The sequence below is a fragment of the Anabrus simplex genome, chromosome 2 (genome assembly GCF_040414725.1).
Source record: "Anabrus simplex isolate iqAnaSimp1 chromosome 2, ASM4041472v1, whole genome shotgun sequence".
NCBI classification, from domain to species: Eukaryota; Metazoa; Arthropoda; class Insecta; order Orthoptera; family Tettigoniidae; genus Anabrus; species Anabrus simplex.
This window is the reverse complement of record NC_090266.1, coordinates 1,155,595,899-1,155,614,911: the sequence shown is the minus strand read 5'-3', so window position 1 is coordinate 1,155,614,911 and position 19,013 is coordinate 1,155,595,899. Positions and strand designations below refer to the sequence as shown.

The 19,013-nt window shown below is 38.2% G+C and overlaps 1 protein-coding gene across 7 annotated transcripts in view; it reads right to left on the bottom strand.

Annotated features, from left to right (window-relative positions):
- LOC136864756 (peroxisomal acyl-coenzyme A oxidase 3) overlaps window positions 1-19,013 on the bottom strand; it is a 230,510-nt gene that overhangs the window by 13,911 nt on the left and 197,586 nt on the right. For all 7 annotated transcript variants that reach the window (XM_067142116.2, XM_067142117.2, XM_067142119.2 and 4 more), the window contains 2 exons: window positions 16,189-16,428; window positions 5,525-5,679 (listed from right to left, as the gene is read on the bottom strand). In XM_067142116.2, coding sequence (XP_066998217.2) covers window positions 5,525-5,679; window positions 16,189-16,428 — 395 coding nt within the window. The remainder of the gene's footprint in view (window positions 1-5,524; window positions 5,680-16,188; window positions 16,429-19,013) is intronic.

The following is a 19,013-nucleotide window of genomic DNA, read 5'->3' as shown; positions in this document are numbered from 1 at the left end:
TTTTCAACCCCACACCCCTTAGTCAATTTTCAAAAACAAAAACAAAAATGTGTGCTGTTTTATTCTTAAAGGAGATTCCAAATACTAATTTTCACGTCCGTAACATCTTCAGTTTTTGAGATATAAGTATCCTCATAAAAGTAATTCAACTCCTTTACCACCCCCTTCCTACCCGTTAAGTTGATTCATCCCTCCCCAAAAGTGTGCGTTTCTTTATTTTTAAAGGAGATTCCAAATACCAATTTTCACGTCTTTAACATCTTCAGTTTCTGAAGATATAAGTATCCTCATAAAAAGAATTAAATACTTTTTCACCCCATTCTTCACTTCATTTCACCCTCCCCCCTGAAGTGAATTTTCCGAAAACCAAAGGAGTTGTTTATTTATATAGGAGCTTCCAGATGCCCATTATCGTGACTGAAACATCTTCAGTTTTGAGAAATAAGCATCCTCATAAAATTATTAATTAGAGCAATTAGATTAATTAGAGCAATTCATGTTAGCCTAACTATTTTAAGCATTTTATCGTAAACAAAACCTAGGATCCTAGCAAACAATTTTGATCTTAGATATTGGGAACAGCGAGTGAAGATGCCTAAAAAAATAGGTGAAGCATGTCTCATTTAAGACACAGTAATGATGTAACATTTATGTAAATTAATAAAAAACAATGTATTGTAAAGGTGGACATTCTTTCAGAAAGGTATCTCTGATATGCCGAGAAACACTACAATTATCGAAAACTGAACATCCAGCGTAGTCATGAGGACTACTGAGGCAGAGAAACTTCGCAGCACAGTTATGCTGGCTTTTACTACAGATGGACAGAAACTTCCTCCCTACGTACAGTAATTTTCAAGCGCAAAACGAGAAATTCCCTTCCAGTGTGCAAATTTATTTCCAGAAGAAAGTATGGATGGTAGCAGATCTCATGAAGGATTGGTTAAATGTTGTGTGGGGAAGACGGCCTGGCCATCTCGTAAAGCACAGGTCTCTCCTGGTTTTGGACAGTTTCCGTGGCCAGCTTGTTGCTGATGTTTACCAAGAAACGATCAGCCAGAAGACTGATGCTGCAATTATTCCTGGTAGCTTGATGTCTGCCGTGCAGCCTCTTTATGTACGCATCAAAAAGCCATTCAAAGACAACAAACAGGGGGTATATTCTGAATGGATGGCGGGAGGTTCTCATACGTTGATCCTACCACGAAGATCATGGGGCCTTCATTAGAGTTAATATTTGAGTGGATTATTCATGCATGGGGACTGATTTTACAAGAAATTGTCAAAAGTTAAGAAAACTGGGATTTCCAATGAATTAGATGGAACTCAAGATGACTGCATCTGGGAGGTGAAAGAGAATAGGAGTGATTCATTGCAGATAACTTTGGAAGAAAGCGATGATGAATGACATGGTAAGTCCATTTCTTTGAAGTGAAATACATATAGCGTAGGCAATTTTACAGATTTTACCCTAATACAGTATTCTAATTTATTTCAGGTATTTGGCTGTTATCTTCAGTGAATTCTTGTGCAACATTAGAAGAAGACTGTTTCGGTATAATTACTGCTAGGGAATACATTATTGCCTTAGATTTCTCGTTAAAATTGTGTTATACATATTTTTGATTCCTTTGTACTATTTTAGGCCTAAATAAATTTTGTAACTTAAGGTAATTATGTTTGATTTTTTATTTCCATTTTCAATTTAGATTCGCATAATTTTCCCTCCCCAATTTTGAGGTCAGAAAATAGTTTAAAAAGAGGGGAGGAAAAAATGCAAGTAAATACGGTAGTTCATAAACATCAACTGATTTTTTTTTTGTAAATGATCTAAATTCCATTTTATCAGGAAGTGCCCACTATTCCAACCACTACAGTGAATGAAGTTTGAGCAACCTGGATGATCAGAATATATCTTAAGAATTCAATGAACATCAATCACTTCTCATGTTTGAATTTCTTGACAACTGAGAAGTGATTATCTTGAGACAGTATTTTCCTCATGGAGAGTTTCAATACCCAATACATGTAAAATAAAATTCCTATGTATATAAATGTATACATTCAATTGTTACGTGATGTGGATGGTATAGTAACATTGCCACCTACGTGTGCAAGCAAAGCAGAAAGAGCTTTCATCTTTTATTCCGTGTTCTGTAGCCGATAAGATGTCTGGGTGGTTCAATCATTCACTACTGATCTGCATTTAAGGCAGTTGCCCAGGTGGCAGATTCCCTATCTGTTGTTTTCCTAGCCTTTCTTTGAATGATTTCAAAGAAACTGGAAATTTATTGATCATCTCACTTCGTAAGTTATTCCAAGCCCTAATCTCCTTCCTACAATTTGTCCTCTTGAATTCCAACTTTGTCTTCATACTGTGATCTTTCCTGCTTTTAAAAGACACCACTCAAACTTATTAGTCTAATGATGTCATTCCACGCCATCCCTCCACTGACAGCTCAGAACATACCACTTAGTAGAGCAGCTCGTCTTCTTTCTCCCAAGTCTTCCCCGCCCAAACTTGGGAACATTTTTGTAACACTACTCTTTTGTCGGAAATCACCCAGAACCAACTGAGCTGTTTTTGTTTGGATTTTTTCCAGTTCTTGAATCGAGTAATCTTGGTGAGGGTGCCATACAGTTGAACCATACTCTATTTGGGGTCTTCCCAGGGACTTGTATGCCCTCTCCTTTACATCCTTACTACAACACCTAAATACCTTCATAACCATGTGCAGAGATCTGTATCCTTTATTTACAATCATATTTATGTGATTACCCTAATTAAGATCTTTCCTTATATTAACACCTAGGTACTTACAGTGATCCCCAGTTCTCTGCCCTCTCGCTCCTTGCTACAAAGCTCAAGGGTGACCCTGGCTATTTACAGGACTGCCATGCAGTTTACACACGATGTCAACAACTCCATATACTGATTGGATCTATCCCCATAATCATCCCTTTTGGGATATAAATTAATTCTCTAAATTATGTATCTCATTGCACTTTACCTTTTCTAAACTGATCTTTCTGTTTATTTTACCATGTATGATCATTATGTAACAGCAATTTCATTTTGAAATTACTGCACGGAGCTGCGCGGTCATAACTATGAGTTTTATATTATGTGTAATTTTATGTTAAAACTATTCTAATATTTTGAACTTAAACCAGTGGCCAACATAATTAACTGTAGGGTGTAACTTTATTTATTTATTTTTATTTTTTTTTTGCTAGGGGCTTTACGTTCCACCGACACAGATAGGTCTTATGGCGACGATGGGATAGGAAAGGACTAGGACTTGGAAGGAAGCGGCCGTGGCCTTAATTAAGGTACAGCCCCAGCATTTGCCTGGTGTGAAAATGGGAAACCACGGAAAACCATTTTCAGGGCTGCCGATAGTGGGATTCGAACCTACTATCTCCCAGATGCAACCTCACAGCCGTGCGCCCCTAACCGAAATGACCAATTTACCCGGTAGTGTTAAATTGTTATCTGAGATTCAATACTGAGACTTTGTTGAGGATAGGCATGTTATTCTTGTGTTCATTGTGATGTGACTTCAAAATAATCCATTCTCATTTGCATGAAGTGTGTTAGATGAGTTATCTCTGATATTGTTCACCTCTCTGGTTTAATGTTAAACAAAAGTATGAAGATTTATTTGCTGGTTACCATGAAGTGATAACTGGGTTATGTTAACCTTCATATGAATTAATTTTCTTCTCCAAGGTTTCACCATTATTGATTACTGCATGAGCCCAACAAGTCCATATGTACTAAATATGTTTCTAAATATAATTCACTTATCTTAAATGACAATGACCAGCCAGGACAGCTACAGAAATCAGACATTGTGGTGCACGTGAATGAGTTGATTTGAGATAATCAGTGACAAGGCAATACTGGTGAATCTGTTTCATGGTATTTGCCCTCACATCTCAGTGGATTCCCCATTGTGGATTCCCCATAGTCTTGAAAACAGTCAAAGGAGTTATCACATCGCCACTGTTCTTGAATATCAGAACAACAGAGTTACCCGTTTCTGGTAATATGTGGTGGCAACCTTGCCAGCTGGAAAATAAGGCATAGCTATCAGTAGAAACGTGTAGACTTCCCATTTCCCATACAGAACAGTGTGGGCAATGTAATGATGACATGGTTTACCAATCAACATGGGCGACTTATTGGAATTTCCTGGAGAAGGGGGGCAACTGAATACTTAGCAATATAACAAAATACTCAGGAAGTTTTGGCAGATGATGAAAGGTAAAATGCCCAGGACTCTTCTGAGGTGGTTTCACTTTGCTCCACAACTGTGTCTACGACACATCGCAGTAATTCAGGAGGGAAGTACTCGTGTATCCCCTATATAATCTTGACATGCCCCAGTGTGATTTTCACATATTCAGAGAACTGAAACTTTCCCTCAACAACCAATGATTAATGTCATATGATGACATGGAGGCTGCAGTTTGATTAAGGTCGCAGCAGGATTCCCTCACCTTGTCTCATATTGACCTCAGCAGGTGTGCGTGCTCTTCCACCAGGTGCTAAAAATTTAAGTAATTGACTCGCAAATACATTATTCTCTGGTTGACAATTTTTCATTGCAAACCAAATGGAAACAGAAACAAACAAGTGTATTAATATACATTAGAAAGAAAAAGCTGGGATTAAAATGATAAATCCACAGAAAGGACAAACACAGTAAGATGGCTGTGTGGTCAGGAGGAGCCACAGAAAGAGAAACTCAAACATGAAAACACAAAGGAAAGGACAAGCTCCACACATCCATACAGTCGTCGCTATCATAAATGGGCTATTCTCCTCACTGATCCCTGATGGGATGATTCTTGATGTGGGAAGGTTAGGACAAAGAAGCGTATAAACTAAAGATATGAGAGATGTAACAAAATAAGAGGCTTATACAGATGGTTGAAGTCAAGGAATGTAGACAAAAAAGCACAAAAGAACCCAAAATGTTTGATCCCCTGATAAAAAAAAGGGGTGCAAATACTCCCCACATTTAGTTTCATAGAGAATGAGTACTGAAAGGAAGAAGTCTCTGGTTCATTATGCATTCAAGTAATGAGAGTTATCTATGATCATTCATTCAAATGGATTGCACAGAACAAACAATGATCATAATGTCTATTGCCCTCAAGATTATGCAAGAGGAATTCCTTGAAAGAGAGAAGTGAAGTAGTTTCAAGAGACTTTGCTAGAGGAGAGGCCAGTTCAGTGTAAAAACAAATGTAAATACATGATCAACAAACAATACAAGTTTATGTTTTATATTGTGCAACATCGTATGGGTTTTCTTAATCAGTAATGAAAGTATTAAAAAACCCATAAGCTTACTACAGTATGTGTGTTAATTATCAGAAGATAGGTTACTGTTTTGTTAAACATAAAACTAATTATTTACTGCTGAACACATAATATTTTAAGAAAACAGGTCTTATGACATAGAATAAATTTTAAAAGGGTTACCGGTAATATAATTATAAAATCTTTTACCTCTATAAATGCCATGGAGAGAGATCTTGCATAATATACTTGTGAATCATTTTTGGCAGTGAAAGGATCTTTTCCCTCATGTAAATTAGAGTGATACACATCTTCAGTACTTTGCAGAAGCCAGATGATCAACCATTTATAAATAGAGAGGATAACTGAAAAAAAAAAAATATATATATATATCATAGGCTCATTGCTTGTGAAATTACACATATACACATACATACATAATCCTGGCCTGAAATATTACATAGACAAAGTAATAGCAGGGTATTTTGTTACAAATACTGTGCATGCCAAACACTACCTACTACAAAACAAAAGTATCATGTTGGCACTAGCAAAACATAAGTACAATGAAACAGGAAAATCAGCGTATCTTTAGCACAAAACGTGAGTTTATGCAAACTATCACCTAAGTAGCAAAGTGTGAAAGGTTCACTTAATACAGGATATGATGACTCATAACTCTTGTACAGGTCCTACAATGGTGATCCACGCTAGGATCAAAGCAAACGTCATTTACTCCTTGCGGTAAGGAACTCAGCCTCCATGTGGAGGTTAGTGCAAGTATAGATCATGATGTTGCTCCGAACTAGCACATCAAAACCATAAGGATATCTTTCTTTGATGTTTAATTGATGGTATATTGGGTTTGGCTCTTGTCAGATGAGTATGGATTAGAAATTTATCTGTAGGCTGTGAACCATATGACCTTACCAGGGTGGGGAGGCTTGCATGTCCAAATGAAGCAGGTAGCCAAGCCGTTGATACAACAATATTGGATGGGTATCTGTCGAGAGACCAGACTAATGAATGGCTCATCAAAACTGGGAAAGCAGCTTTTCAGCTGTTGCAAGGGCAGCAGTCTGGATGATTGACTGATACGGGTTTTAAAAATATTTAACATGGCTTAGCTTTGTTGTTACTGCTACACAGATGAAAGCAATGGGAAACTACACCCATAACTAACTCCCGAGGACATGCAGCTCTCTCTCCCGGTATGAATGATCTGACAATGGCTTCCTCCCAGGTAAAATATTCCAGAGGGAAAATAGTCGCCCATGCAGATATCCGGGTGGGGAATACATGAGAGGGGGCAACCATCAGGAAGATGGACCCTGACATTCCGAGTCGGAGAGTGCAATGTTAGTCCTTTGAATCGCTGTGGTAGATTAGAGAATCTGAAAGGGAAATTGATACACTAAAATTAATGTAGTTTGTATAAGTTCACTGGCAGGAAGAGCAGGAATTTTGGTCTGGTGACTACAGAATTATCAACAAAAAATCAAACAGGGGAAATGCAGGAGTAGATTTAATAATGAATAAGAAAATAGGGCAACGGGGAAGCTACTACGACCAGCGTAGTCAAACAATTATTGTTAAGATAAACACCAAGCCAATGCCCACCACCAGATTTATATATGCCTACTAGTTAAGCAGATGATGATTATGATCAAATCAAAAGAATATTTGAAGAGCTAGAAGATTTAATACAATATGTAAAAGGTGACAAGAATCTAATTGTGATGAGAGACTGGAATGCAATGGTAGGCCAAGGAAGAGAAGGTAATGCAGAATGAGAATATGGATTGGGATAAAGGAATGAAAGAAGTCGGCTGGTTGAATTCTGCACAGATCATATTTTAACCCTTGCTAACACTTGGTTCAAACACCATGAACAACAGCTGTATACATGGACAAGAACTGGAGACCCTGGAAGGTATCAAATAGACTTCATTATGATTAGGCACAGATTCAGAAACCAGGTGTTGGATTGCAAGACATTACCATGGGCAGACATGGACTGACCTCAACTTGTTGGTCATGAAATGCCATCTGAAGCTGAAAAAATTTAAGGAAGATAATGCAAGAAAATTGGATCTATACAAGTTGAAAGAAAAGAGTGTGAGGGATTGTTTCAAGGAACATGTTGCACAAGGGCTAAATGAAATGGCTGAAGGAAACACAATAGAGGAAGAATGGACAGTCATGAAGAATATCAGTAAGACTGCTGAAGAAAGGTTAAGAAGAGAGGATTGATCAACCAGGAATCAATTGATAACTCTGTAGATACTAGACCTGAATGAACGATGAAAGTACAAGAATGCAAAAAAAAAAAAAAAAAAAATGAGAAGGGCTGAAAATAATGCAGGCAAGTAAAGAATGAAGTATATATAAAGTACAGGACAGCTAAGGAAGAATGACTGAAAGAGAAGTACAAAGATGTGGAAGGTTGTATGGACCCCGGAAAGGTAGATTCTGCATACAGGAAAATCAAGGAAACCTTTGGAGAAAGGAAAATTAGGTGTATGAATATTAAGAGCTCAGATCAAAAACCACTTCTGGGGAAAGAAGATGAGGCAGAAAGATGGCAGGAAAATATCCTACAGTTCTATCGAGGTGATGAACTAGATAACTGGGTTCTGGAACAAGAAGAGGCTGTTGATGGGAGCCCAAATTTTGAGATCAGAACTTGACAGAGCTTTGAGAGACCTAAATAGGAACAAGGCACCAGGAATTGATGATGTACACTCAGAATTAATGACTGCCATAGAAGAAACCTGCATGGCAAGGTTATTCCATTTGGTGTTTAAGATGTATGATACAGGAGAAGTGACATCCAATTTTTGGCAGAATGTTGTTACACCTACTCCCAAGAAAGCTGGTGCTGACAAGTGTGAAAACTACCACACCATTCATTTAGTATCTCATGCCTGAAAAATTTTAATAAGTATTATTTACAGAAGAATGGAAAGACAAGTTGAAACTGAGATGTGAGAAGATCAAGCTGGCTTCAGAAGAAAAGTAGGAACACTTGAAGCAATTCTGACTTTATGTCTGACCTTAGACGACCAAATTAAGGACAAGCCCACATACATGGCGTTGGTTGGTCTGGAAAAGTCATTCAATAATTTTGACTGGACCAAGCTATTCGAAATTCTGAATGGGATTGGGATCAGATTCCGAGAAAGAAGAATTATCTATAACCTGTAAAAATCAGTCTGCTGTGATAAGAATTGAGGGCACAGAAAAGCAGCAGCAATCCATAAAGGAGTGAGGCAAGGCTGCAGTTTGTCCTCCCTCCTCTTCAATGTTTATACAGAAGAGACAGTAAAGGAAATCAAAGAGGAATTTGGAAAGGGAATCATAATCCAAGGAGAGGAAATCAAAACCCTGAAATCTGCTGATGTTATTTTATCCGATTCAGCAGAAGATCTGGAGAAAATGCTGTACTTTTTTTTTTTTTCTGTGTGGCTATTTCTGGCCAGGTGCAGCCCTTGTATTGCAGACCCTCCAATGAGGGTGGGCGGCATCTGCCATGCGTAGGTAACTGCGTGGTGTTGTGATGGAGAATAGTGTTTTATGTGGTGTGCGACTTGCAGGGATGTTGTGGACAGCAAAAACACCCAGTCCCCTAGCCAAGGGAATTAACCATTTAAGTTTAAAATCTACGACCCTGTCGGGAATCAAACCCGGGATCCTCTGGACCAAAGGCCAGCACGCTAACCATATAGCCATGGAGCCAGATGCTGTATGGTATGGACAGAGTCTTGGGGAAGAAGTACAAGATGAAAATAAAGGAGTCCATAACAAAAATAATGGATCGTCGCCATAAGACCTATCTGTGTCGGCGCGACGTAAAGCCCCTAGCAAAAAAAAAAAAAAAAAAAAAAAAATTATGGAGTGCATTCAAACGTCAGGTGATGCAGAAAATATTAGATTAGGAAATGAAGTATTAGAAGGAAGTCTATGAATATTTTTACTTGGGAAGTAAAATAACTAACGATGACGGAAGTAAGGAGGACATAAAATGCAGACTAGCACAAGGAAGGAGTTTCTTTTTTTTTTTTTTTTTTAAAGAAATTTGCTTACAACAAACATTCGATATGGAAATTAGAAAGATGTTTTTGAAGACTTGTCAGGAGCGTGGCATTGTATGGAAGTGAAACATGGATGTAACTCTCTCAGAAAGAAAGAGAATGGAAGCTTTTTGAAATGTGGTGTCATAGAAGAAAAACAAAGGTGAGATGGAGAGATCGAATCACAAATGAAGAGATACTGAACTGAATTGGTGAGAGAAAGATGTGGTAAAATTTGACAAGAAGAAGAGAGAGAATGATATGACACATCTTAAGGCACCCAGGCAAATCACACTGGGGCATGTCAAGACCAGGCAAATGCTGGGGCTGTACCTTAATTAAGGCCACGGCCACTACCTTCCCAATCCTAGCCCTTTCCTATCCTGTCACCGAAAAACCTTCAATGTTAGTTTGATGTTGTAGCAAAAAAGAGAAATCACAAAAAAACATTTTCAGGGCTACCGACGGTGGAATTTGAACCCACTATCTAATTCCAACAGTAGTGACACAGATGTCTGCTGCCACTCTTCATCTAACCCTGCCTGCCCAGTGCTGTTACAAGCTGTTATGGTCTGGTTCATAACAGGATATTTACTAGTACATTACCACATTTCTTTTGTATAACCTGTTGAGGGGTGAAGAACAGTATTATCACCACAAGAGAAGATGGGAAAACTTTTTAATACTGCTGAACTCTCCATCCACGAGAAATATTACATTCAAAACCTTTCGTAATATCAAAACTTCAGATTCGACGTCTTAATAAACATTTTCCAACAAGTGTGCATAAAAGCTTTAACACATTTTGTAGGAAGGCATAAATAATATTAGGAAATTAAATTAATTATGGAATTAATTAACTAATTAATAAGAAATCAGGGAACATGTTAATTACAACATAGAGGAAATCAGGACGTCAATCGAATCACGGCGTACGCTGGACGTCAGAGCTCAGAATATAGGTGGCGAACTCGAACAAGGACTCTCGCTCACTTACTTGCTGGCTAAGCATGTTGTTCAGATGCTCACTACGCAGGGAGGTCTTTTATAGACCTGGAGGGCTGTTACTTGCCACCATGAGGAGAACAGTGTCATTTCTTGATGGTTTAACAGACCATCTACAGTCATAGCAGACGTCAATAGTGTCTATGAAGAAAGTACGTATCATTACATGTCAATTGTGAAACCACAAGTTCGGAATTTGTACTAATATTTTCGTGAAAGTTTCAGTGAACATCAAGCAGTACCAGTTCGTGACCGGCCAAGGCAATGAAGACCAACAGTAGAAAATTTGTGTGCCCCGAGGACATCGCCCAGATGAAGATGTAGCACTAAAAGGCAGGACCGATACTGACAGTGTCCTAATGCCATGAATCCAGCCTAGGAGACCAGGGTCATCAAGGCATCCAAGTTAAATCAACAATTCATTTATACTGGGTATTATCTGTTCTATGTAGCTGTAATAAGTAGTTAACTTTCTCCTTGAAGGGATTATTGATTGAACAGTAGTTTGATTGGATTTTTAGTATCTTTACCATGTCATTTTCTTGTGTTATACGACATTTAGTCTATTTTCTCCTACTATACGATTTTTAAGGTGCGTGATGACGGTATGTCAACATCATCGACTACGCGGGTTTCAATAAGTCATGTCATCGGACAAGTATCTGGTTTAAATATAAGCCATCGGCTAACCTTTAAGATATATTACTTTTCCGTTCAATTACTACAATATTGAGGATTGTGTATGTGTAATATTTTTATTTTTCGGAATTTATTTCTCCTATAGTTTTACCAGAAGTGTTTGCTACATTTTCATGAGAGAGCAGGCTCATCTGACGTACTAATGCTATGCTAACAATACAGATAGCTTTCTTTTGGATCCGATTTCATACTTATATATATATGTATATACTTATATATATGTGTGTGGTTCCAATGATGATGATGATGATGATGCTTTTAGTTTAAAGGGGCCTAACATCGAGGTCATCGTCCCCTAATGGCACGAAATCAAATGGCAACAAAAAAATCAAAATCATCCACTGACCAAAATAAGAAAATGGCATGAAGAATGAATGGATGGACATGAACCCAAAAGGAAACAAAAAAACAATAAATAAACAAAAAAACAGTGGATCCGACGCAAAAAGGATCAGAAAAAATAGTATTACTGACCAAGGGACCACATATAAAGCATAATCCTGAATCGAGGATGCTTGATGTCTAAAGGGGTCCAGAATCCATGTCTAAGGCCCCACAGGATGGTACATGTCGCGAGTAAAGTAGAACCATGGTGTTTGTCATTTTGGGGTACTAACCAAAAGTAGCGAAGACTCACAGTGTTCCACACAAGATGGTACTACTCTCAAATATTGTACTTCGTACAGGTAACGCAGACCTATGTTGTTCCTAACACAATGGCGCCACTCATAGCCAACGCAAACTGATAAGGTTCCTCACCGAGTGTACTAACCACAGGGACTTGCACTATCCCATGGTGTTCCTCAACATAGTGGGGACCAATCACAGGCAACGCTGACCCACGGTGTCGCTCATATAGTGGTACAACGCACAGGCAACGCCCAGACCCGCGACGTTGCTCACATGGGTACGACGCACGGGTACTGGAAAACCCCCGACCAGGCCATTGGTGCTACTAATCACAAACCTATTTCGTACTAACTTAGTGGTACTACTCGCAAGTATAGGCAACCCATGGTGTTCCCCGCGTGATGGTACGAATCAAAAGTAGTTACATCGTTCTAATTCAACCATCCCTTGGTCGCCCCTTTTAGTCGCCTCTCACGACAGGCAGGGGATACCGTGGGTGTATTATTTGTCTGGGTCCCCCACCCACAGGGGGTAGAGAGGGAGAAAAAAGGAGAAAAAAGAAGGGATCCGTCACTTCGAAAAATGAAGTAACGGACGAAGAAAGGCAAGGGCCACGAAGGGCGTGCAAATGAAAAACTCCCTAGGCCTCGAATGCTCTAATAACATCGGGGTCAGAAAAGAACAAGAGTTGACCAAGGGAGGTCGGACAGGATAGACGAAAGTGAGGAGCCCGGCACAAGTAAGTGGAAGCAATGCCAGGACTCAGCTAAGGGCCCCATGGTCGCCAATCCACACTCCCAAGTTGAAAGCCCCTTGGGCCCCTGTTAGTCGCCTCTTACGACAGGCAGGGGATACCACGGGTGTATTCTACATGAGTGTCCCCCACCCGCAGTGGGTATGTGTGGTTCCAGCCATTTATGAAAATTTTTCCGTGATATTTTGGACGGATGTTGCGAATTATTTTCGATATTTCACCTCTCACGTTGTGCCTTGTGGAGAGATGTTGCATTGGATTATGATGATTTTATGTGCTATTTGGGGGCGAATCTTCATGTCTCTATGATCAGAAGCACATGTAATCTATTTTCTGCGGTGTTAAGTGAAATGATGAATGGATATTTAGAGATAATTTATCATCATTTGATGCATCTGCGAGTAGTTGTTTTCGAGAGAGAGACATAGATGATACCGTCTTCACAAAATATTATTGAACCACGAGGTAAAGCACATGTCTTCCTATAAAATAAAATTGAGCGTATGAGATCAGAGCCTTTTGTCATACTGGATGAGCATCATCGCAATAATATCAAAATCGTAGCTGTATTATAATACTACCCAATTCCTCGATATTGGATATTGGTAACATCCTGAGTTTGATGTAGATATTGACGATATTATCAGTCACCATTACCCAGACTATTTCTACTGGATTGATTACTGTTGTTTCAGGCCACCATTTATGGGAGTCTTTCATCTCCATAAAATGGATAAATAACGTGTGGACACGTGTGTGTATATTTGTAAAATAGTATTCTTAGTTGTAGTTGGTTTCAATTCTTTCCTTGGTGGATGATAGTAATGGGAGATTTATTACGTGCATTTTATTTTATTATTTCCACAGGTTTAGTGATTTTTATTTTTATTGTAAATTATGATTGTGTTACCATCGTTGTTCTAAATTTTGGCATTGTGTTGGCATAGTTAAAGATTTAATTTAAAGTTTTTTTCTTGCTTACTTTTATCACGTAACGTCATGTGTATTCTGAGGTTACGCGAACAGATAATCACTGAAAGGTCGAGTTAAATTGGAGAAACCAAAACTTTAAGAAAAATTAAGTGTCTATTAAATTTTTTTTTTTTTTGACAAGTCCTGTAACTTAAGCATTTAAAATCTTGTTCCAGATTTTCCAGCATGATTTGACATGCCTACGAGCATCATTCTCTAAACAAATAAAATTTAACATTCAAAATAATATTTGATAAAGTATGATTTAATGAAAAAAATTTTGTCAGAATTAGTAGGAATTTATTAACATGTACCATCCCATTTGCTTTAATTTTTGGATGTACAACAAGATTAAACATAAAATTTAAAATTTTAGTGATCATCTCACACAATCATAATTCTCAGAATGACGGAATTATTTTTGTAATAAATCATCCACCATTAACCTTTTAAGTGCTGAGTTGACTGTTTGGTACCTCAGTGCTGAGTTTTTTCATTCGTATGTAAAAAAAATTTGTAGAAGCCTCAATTTTTAACTTACCAGTGGGGTGATTAGCTTAAAATGTTTATAAATGTTGGCTGTTTATAAATCTAAATGCAAATAGAAAATCCTACACTTATGTTCAATATTATTTTTAGAGAAAACAAAATTACACTTATGTGCCCATGCGTGCATTATCTTAACACAAAGTAAAGACCCCAAAATAATATTTACAAAAATCTATACACAACTAATACATGTAACTTCTTAGGAGATATAAGTTGATATTTTAAAATACTTTCCAAACCTGGAAGGTGGTGATAGTTAAATGTTTTCTACTGGTTGTTTGTGATGCCGATTTGTTCAACTATCTGCACCAACTCCACTGGCACAAAAGTTTCTAAAAAGTCAATGATTTTCAGGTTGTCATCAAACACTACTTGGCCCTCAGAGCCTGTCACAGTTACCTGAAATTCTGGTGAAGAAAAGTAATCCATCCGCCACAAAATTAGTGATAAAATAGCTTTTGTACTCGCCTTGTTTTTCTTCTTTCGTTTAGGAGGCTCTGTTTCTCTCTCATATACAATATTTTCGGCATTATCTCCATCACTCTCACTTTCAAAATCGCTTAAAAATTCCTTAAAATGAATATCTCCATCATCACTTTCCGCTGTGGTTAATAACTGAAAGATTCTGTGATCCGAAATAACATCGCTGAAAGAGCAACTAAATTACTGTTCCGCCATGTTTGTTTACATCACAGATGAACTCCACAGACGTCTACAAGAAGCTCTGTAAGTTACTTCCCGAAGCTATAATCTCTGATTAATTAGTTCTACATAATGCCAGTATTTACAGACGATGCTGAAAGTGACGTTCAGCTGCAATGCAAGCTTTACATCTTTTAATGAGATTTCGAAACACACTTTGTAGTTCATGGACACCGATGGAACGCACAATGTTCCTAATTTCAGTTTTTAATTCTTCTGCAGTTCGAGGATTATTCCTGTATACTTTTCCTTTAAGATTTCCCCATAGATAAAAATCACATGTGCTTAAATCAGGCGAACGAGGGGGCCTTTCACGAAGCCTTTCCTGATCTGATCATCATCGAACATTTCCCGCAACCATCGCACAGAGCTACGCGCCGTATGGGCCGTTGCACTATCCTGCTGGAAATAGCCGTACCTTTTCTCTTCTTCAGTCAGTTCAGCAAAAAATGGTTCCAGAATGTTGTGAATATAACGGTCAGAAGTAATCGTGCCCTGAAAAAATATCGGACCGATAATTCGTCGGGCACTAATAGCGCACCACACACCCACCTTCACATCGTGCAGAGGTCTCTGCTGTAAAATGTGCGGGTTGTCTTTATCCCAGATTCTATCGTTCTGTGAATTGACATATCCACTCAAATGAAACCAGCCTTCGTCGCTCATAAAAAAAAAGTTCAGATCCACAATACCGTCGTGGACACTATGTTAGCCAATTGATAAATCATATTCTTGCATTGAAATCTGTTGGCAGTATGTTATGGACTGAATGAGTCCGATAAGATCGTAAACGTAACAATTTTGTTGCATTACGTGCTGAAGAAGGTGAAATACCACTTTCTTGATCTACTCTCCGAAGCGACTTATGTGGACTGACCTGGAGTCTTGCCTGCATATCTTCTAACCTCTCCCGCGTGAGAGCTGTTCTTCGCTTCTTTTTCTTATTGCTTATGGAACCAGTACTACGCCACTTGTAAACGAGCTGATGCACGTAACGTTTTGATGGTACTGTCGCACCGGGAAATTGTCTACGGAATTTTCGAAGGCACCTTTTAACTGGTTTATTCTTGTGCATATAACACTTGAACAAAATATTTTTTGCTCGATAGTGTATTTAACCATCGTGAAAATAACCTCACAACACACTTTAAAAGTCCAATATTTTCTAACTAACTGAGGGACAGAGTGCTAAACAGATGCGCGCTGCAGTGAACACTTCTTATCTCGCCGTGTTGACAGAAGCCATATGGCGCTCGCTCGGGACTTCCCACGGCATGCGAGAAGTCTGAACACTTAAATTATTCTCCCTGTATAATTCCATTTTCATCATAAATTCACATACATGGTATTAGAATGAGGCCATTGATATGTAATTAAATAGACAATGAATTCTGAACTCTGCAGAGTATAGGAATGTCCTCATATAGTATCAAATTTAATGAAAAAATTCATAATTCTATCAAGTCAACATCATACCATGTGGAACATACCTTCTGGATCCATTAAATCATCAGTGCATTTGGCAGAGAAAGTCTGTTGCTTCACTTTTGTAGCGAAGTCATGGTTCAAAAACTCAACTGAACCGAGAGGAAAACTGAATGCTTTCTTGTTCTTACTTCGAGCCCAGAGCTGAAGTAACCAGTTGCTAGTCTGTTGACAAAGAACATTATTATCTCCTTCATATGTGCAGTTTGCATCATTGTCATTCCTGAGGTCTCCAAATCCAGCACCTGGAAATAATTTCAAAAAAATATATATATTTCTCTATTTGCTTTACGTCGCTCCGACACAGGTCTTATGGTGATGATTGGATAGGAAAGGCCTAAGAATGGGAAGGAAGCTGCCGTGGCCTTAATTAAGGTACAGCCCCAGCATTTGCCTGGTGTGAAAATGGGAAACCACGGAAAACCATCTTCAGGGCTACCGACAGTGGGGTTCGAACCCACTATCTCCCGGATGCAAGCTCACAGCTGCATGCTCCTAACCGCACAGCCAACTACCCTGGTTTTAAAAAATCTAATACATGTTGATGCTTATACTACACTGTAACTTCATAAAAAAAAAAATTTTTTTTTTAAATCAACCAGCATTATCAAAGCAGATCATTTGAAGGAAGCAGAGCAAAAGATTGTATCATTATTAGAAGCTGCAACGGCGGATGAGTGATATACAATCAACTAGTATTAATGCAATTAATTCATAAACATTGAAACTATGTAGATAATTAATCACAGAGTAAAAAATTTGGTGAATAGATTCTTATCTTCATTAAGCTTAATACACATTTTCCAGTGTCTGAAGGCCTGTTGGATCCCTGATAGTTCCACCATTAGGTGTCAGTGAACAGTGTACTAGGGAAATTAGGAGTGCTTTCCTCACTGGGCACGAAGGTGCTATTGCATATCAGTCTACCAAGCCCACTGAAATGTACACACCAATTAACCGTACAAACCACTGTTTGCACAATTTATCACATGGACTGGCCACACAAGGAATTGCATTGCTAGCATTAGTCAAACTTTCATATTATCGAAACTAAAATCAGAATGAGACAGGGAGATAAATTAGCCCATACTAGAAGATGTAACCAAACCAAATCCCACTGTGCTACAACACTGATGGACCTTGGACTATGAAGCGACTGCTGTTCACCCCAAGGAACTGCAAATTACTAGGCAACACGTGATCAGTGTGGTTAATCCTCTCGGCCGTTATTCTTCACTTTAACGAGCAAACTGGCCGATTGCATTCGGGAGATAGCGAGTTCAAACCCCACTGTCGGCAGCCCTGAAGATGGTTTTCCATAGTTTCCCTGTTTTCACACTGAGTCTACAATTGCTTCCTTCCCAGTCCTATCCCATCGTTGCCTTGAGACCTGCCTGTGCAACGTAAAACCAATGTACAGGGTTATTCAACCTAAGATTTTACTCTGAAATAACTTCTAATCAAAGATATCGATATCTTTTCATATTCTAAAAGAAAATTAACAGGCTTGTGAAATAATGCGCTAGGTTTTTCCAAGGTATTATTAATAATTGAGATATTGACAATGACTAAGTTTCTTTAACATAACTAGAGTAATTTCTGACACTAGCACGAAAGTTCATACTACTATGATTTCAAACGTAATCAATTCATACATCAGACAAATACCTTTTGATAAATCTATAATACTTCAACTAGCGATTTCAGTGGCTGAGAGTAGATGCTCATCTTGCCATATCGGACAGCATTCGCTAACGTAAGAACGTGTCTACATGCAAGCTGTTTCCTTGTAATCCCAGCCACACAACTAGTACTGTACAGTACATACAACCATGTCTTGTACATATAATCATCAAAATCATGTATGGATTCCCTTCCTCAAACTGTCGCATGAAGTTTTTTCAGAGTCAAATATTCTGCTATTCCATAAGCAAATTCTGTTTTCATCAACAGTTTTTATGTATAAGCTAGGCAAGAAATTAACCCACTCTGCTGGTACCTTCTCCCATTTTAGTGAAATTCATAGATATGAAACTAAAGTATCATTAAGGATATATCCCTCTCACTCCAATTCAGGATTGTATGGAGTGAAAGGCATAGAATCGTCAATGTTTAGGGAATATAATATATTGCATCCTATTATAAACAACTGTAAATCTGTTATTAAACATTCTAAGAAAAAACTGAAGAAACGTTACTCCTATATAGATATCTTAATATAACCTCTATATAACTTACTTTAATTAATGCATGTATATATTGTAAATATTTCCCATCTTATAGCCATGCAATATCTGAATATACTTCCAAAAAACTATGATGCTAACACGTGAAACTCTCTCTTAGTTATCCAAAAATGTACCTGTCACTCTACCGACAAAGCTATACTATCTAGTACTGTACTGTAATTCTTGTGTTGCCTTAAAAAAAGTATTTACCAGTACTGTACTGTCCCTATCATGAGCCATAGCCATCACAAACAAATGTGATGTAGCCCTTGGATTTGCAATGTTTTTATGACAGGTGAACCGAGGACAGAAAAGGGAGGTTTATATTTTTAAAGGAAATATAATACATCAATAAAATGGCCTTCAAAGTGATAGGCTCTCTCCTCACAACTCTCAGTAATTCTATATGCATTCCTTCTCAGTCCCAAATGAGCTCATTTCTGCTTCCGAGCTACATCACGAAGGTATTCTTCAACACTCTTAGAACCATCTGAAGGTCCCACTTCCTGTGTTCAACTTCCCTTTTATTCTACATTTTCCATATATTTTTTTATTTTTGCTCTACGTCATACCGTTTCCATATCAAGACTGAAGATATGTGC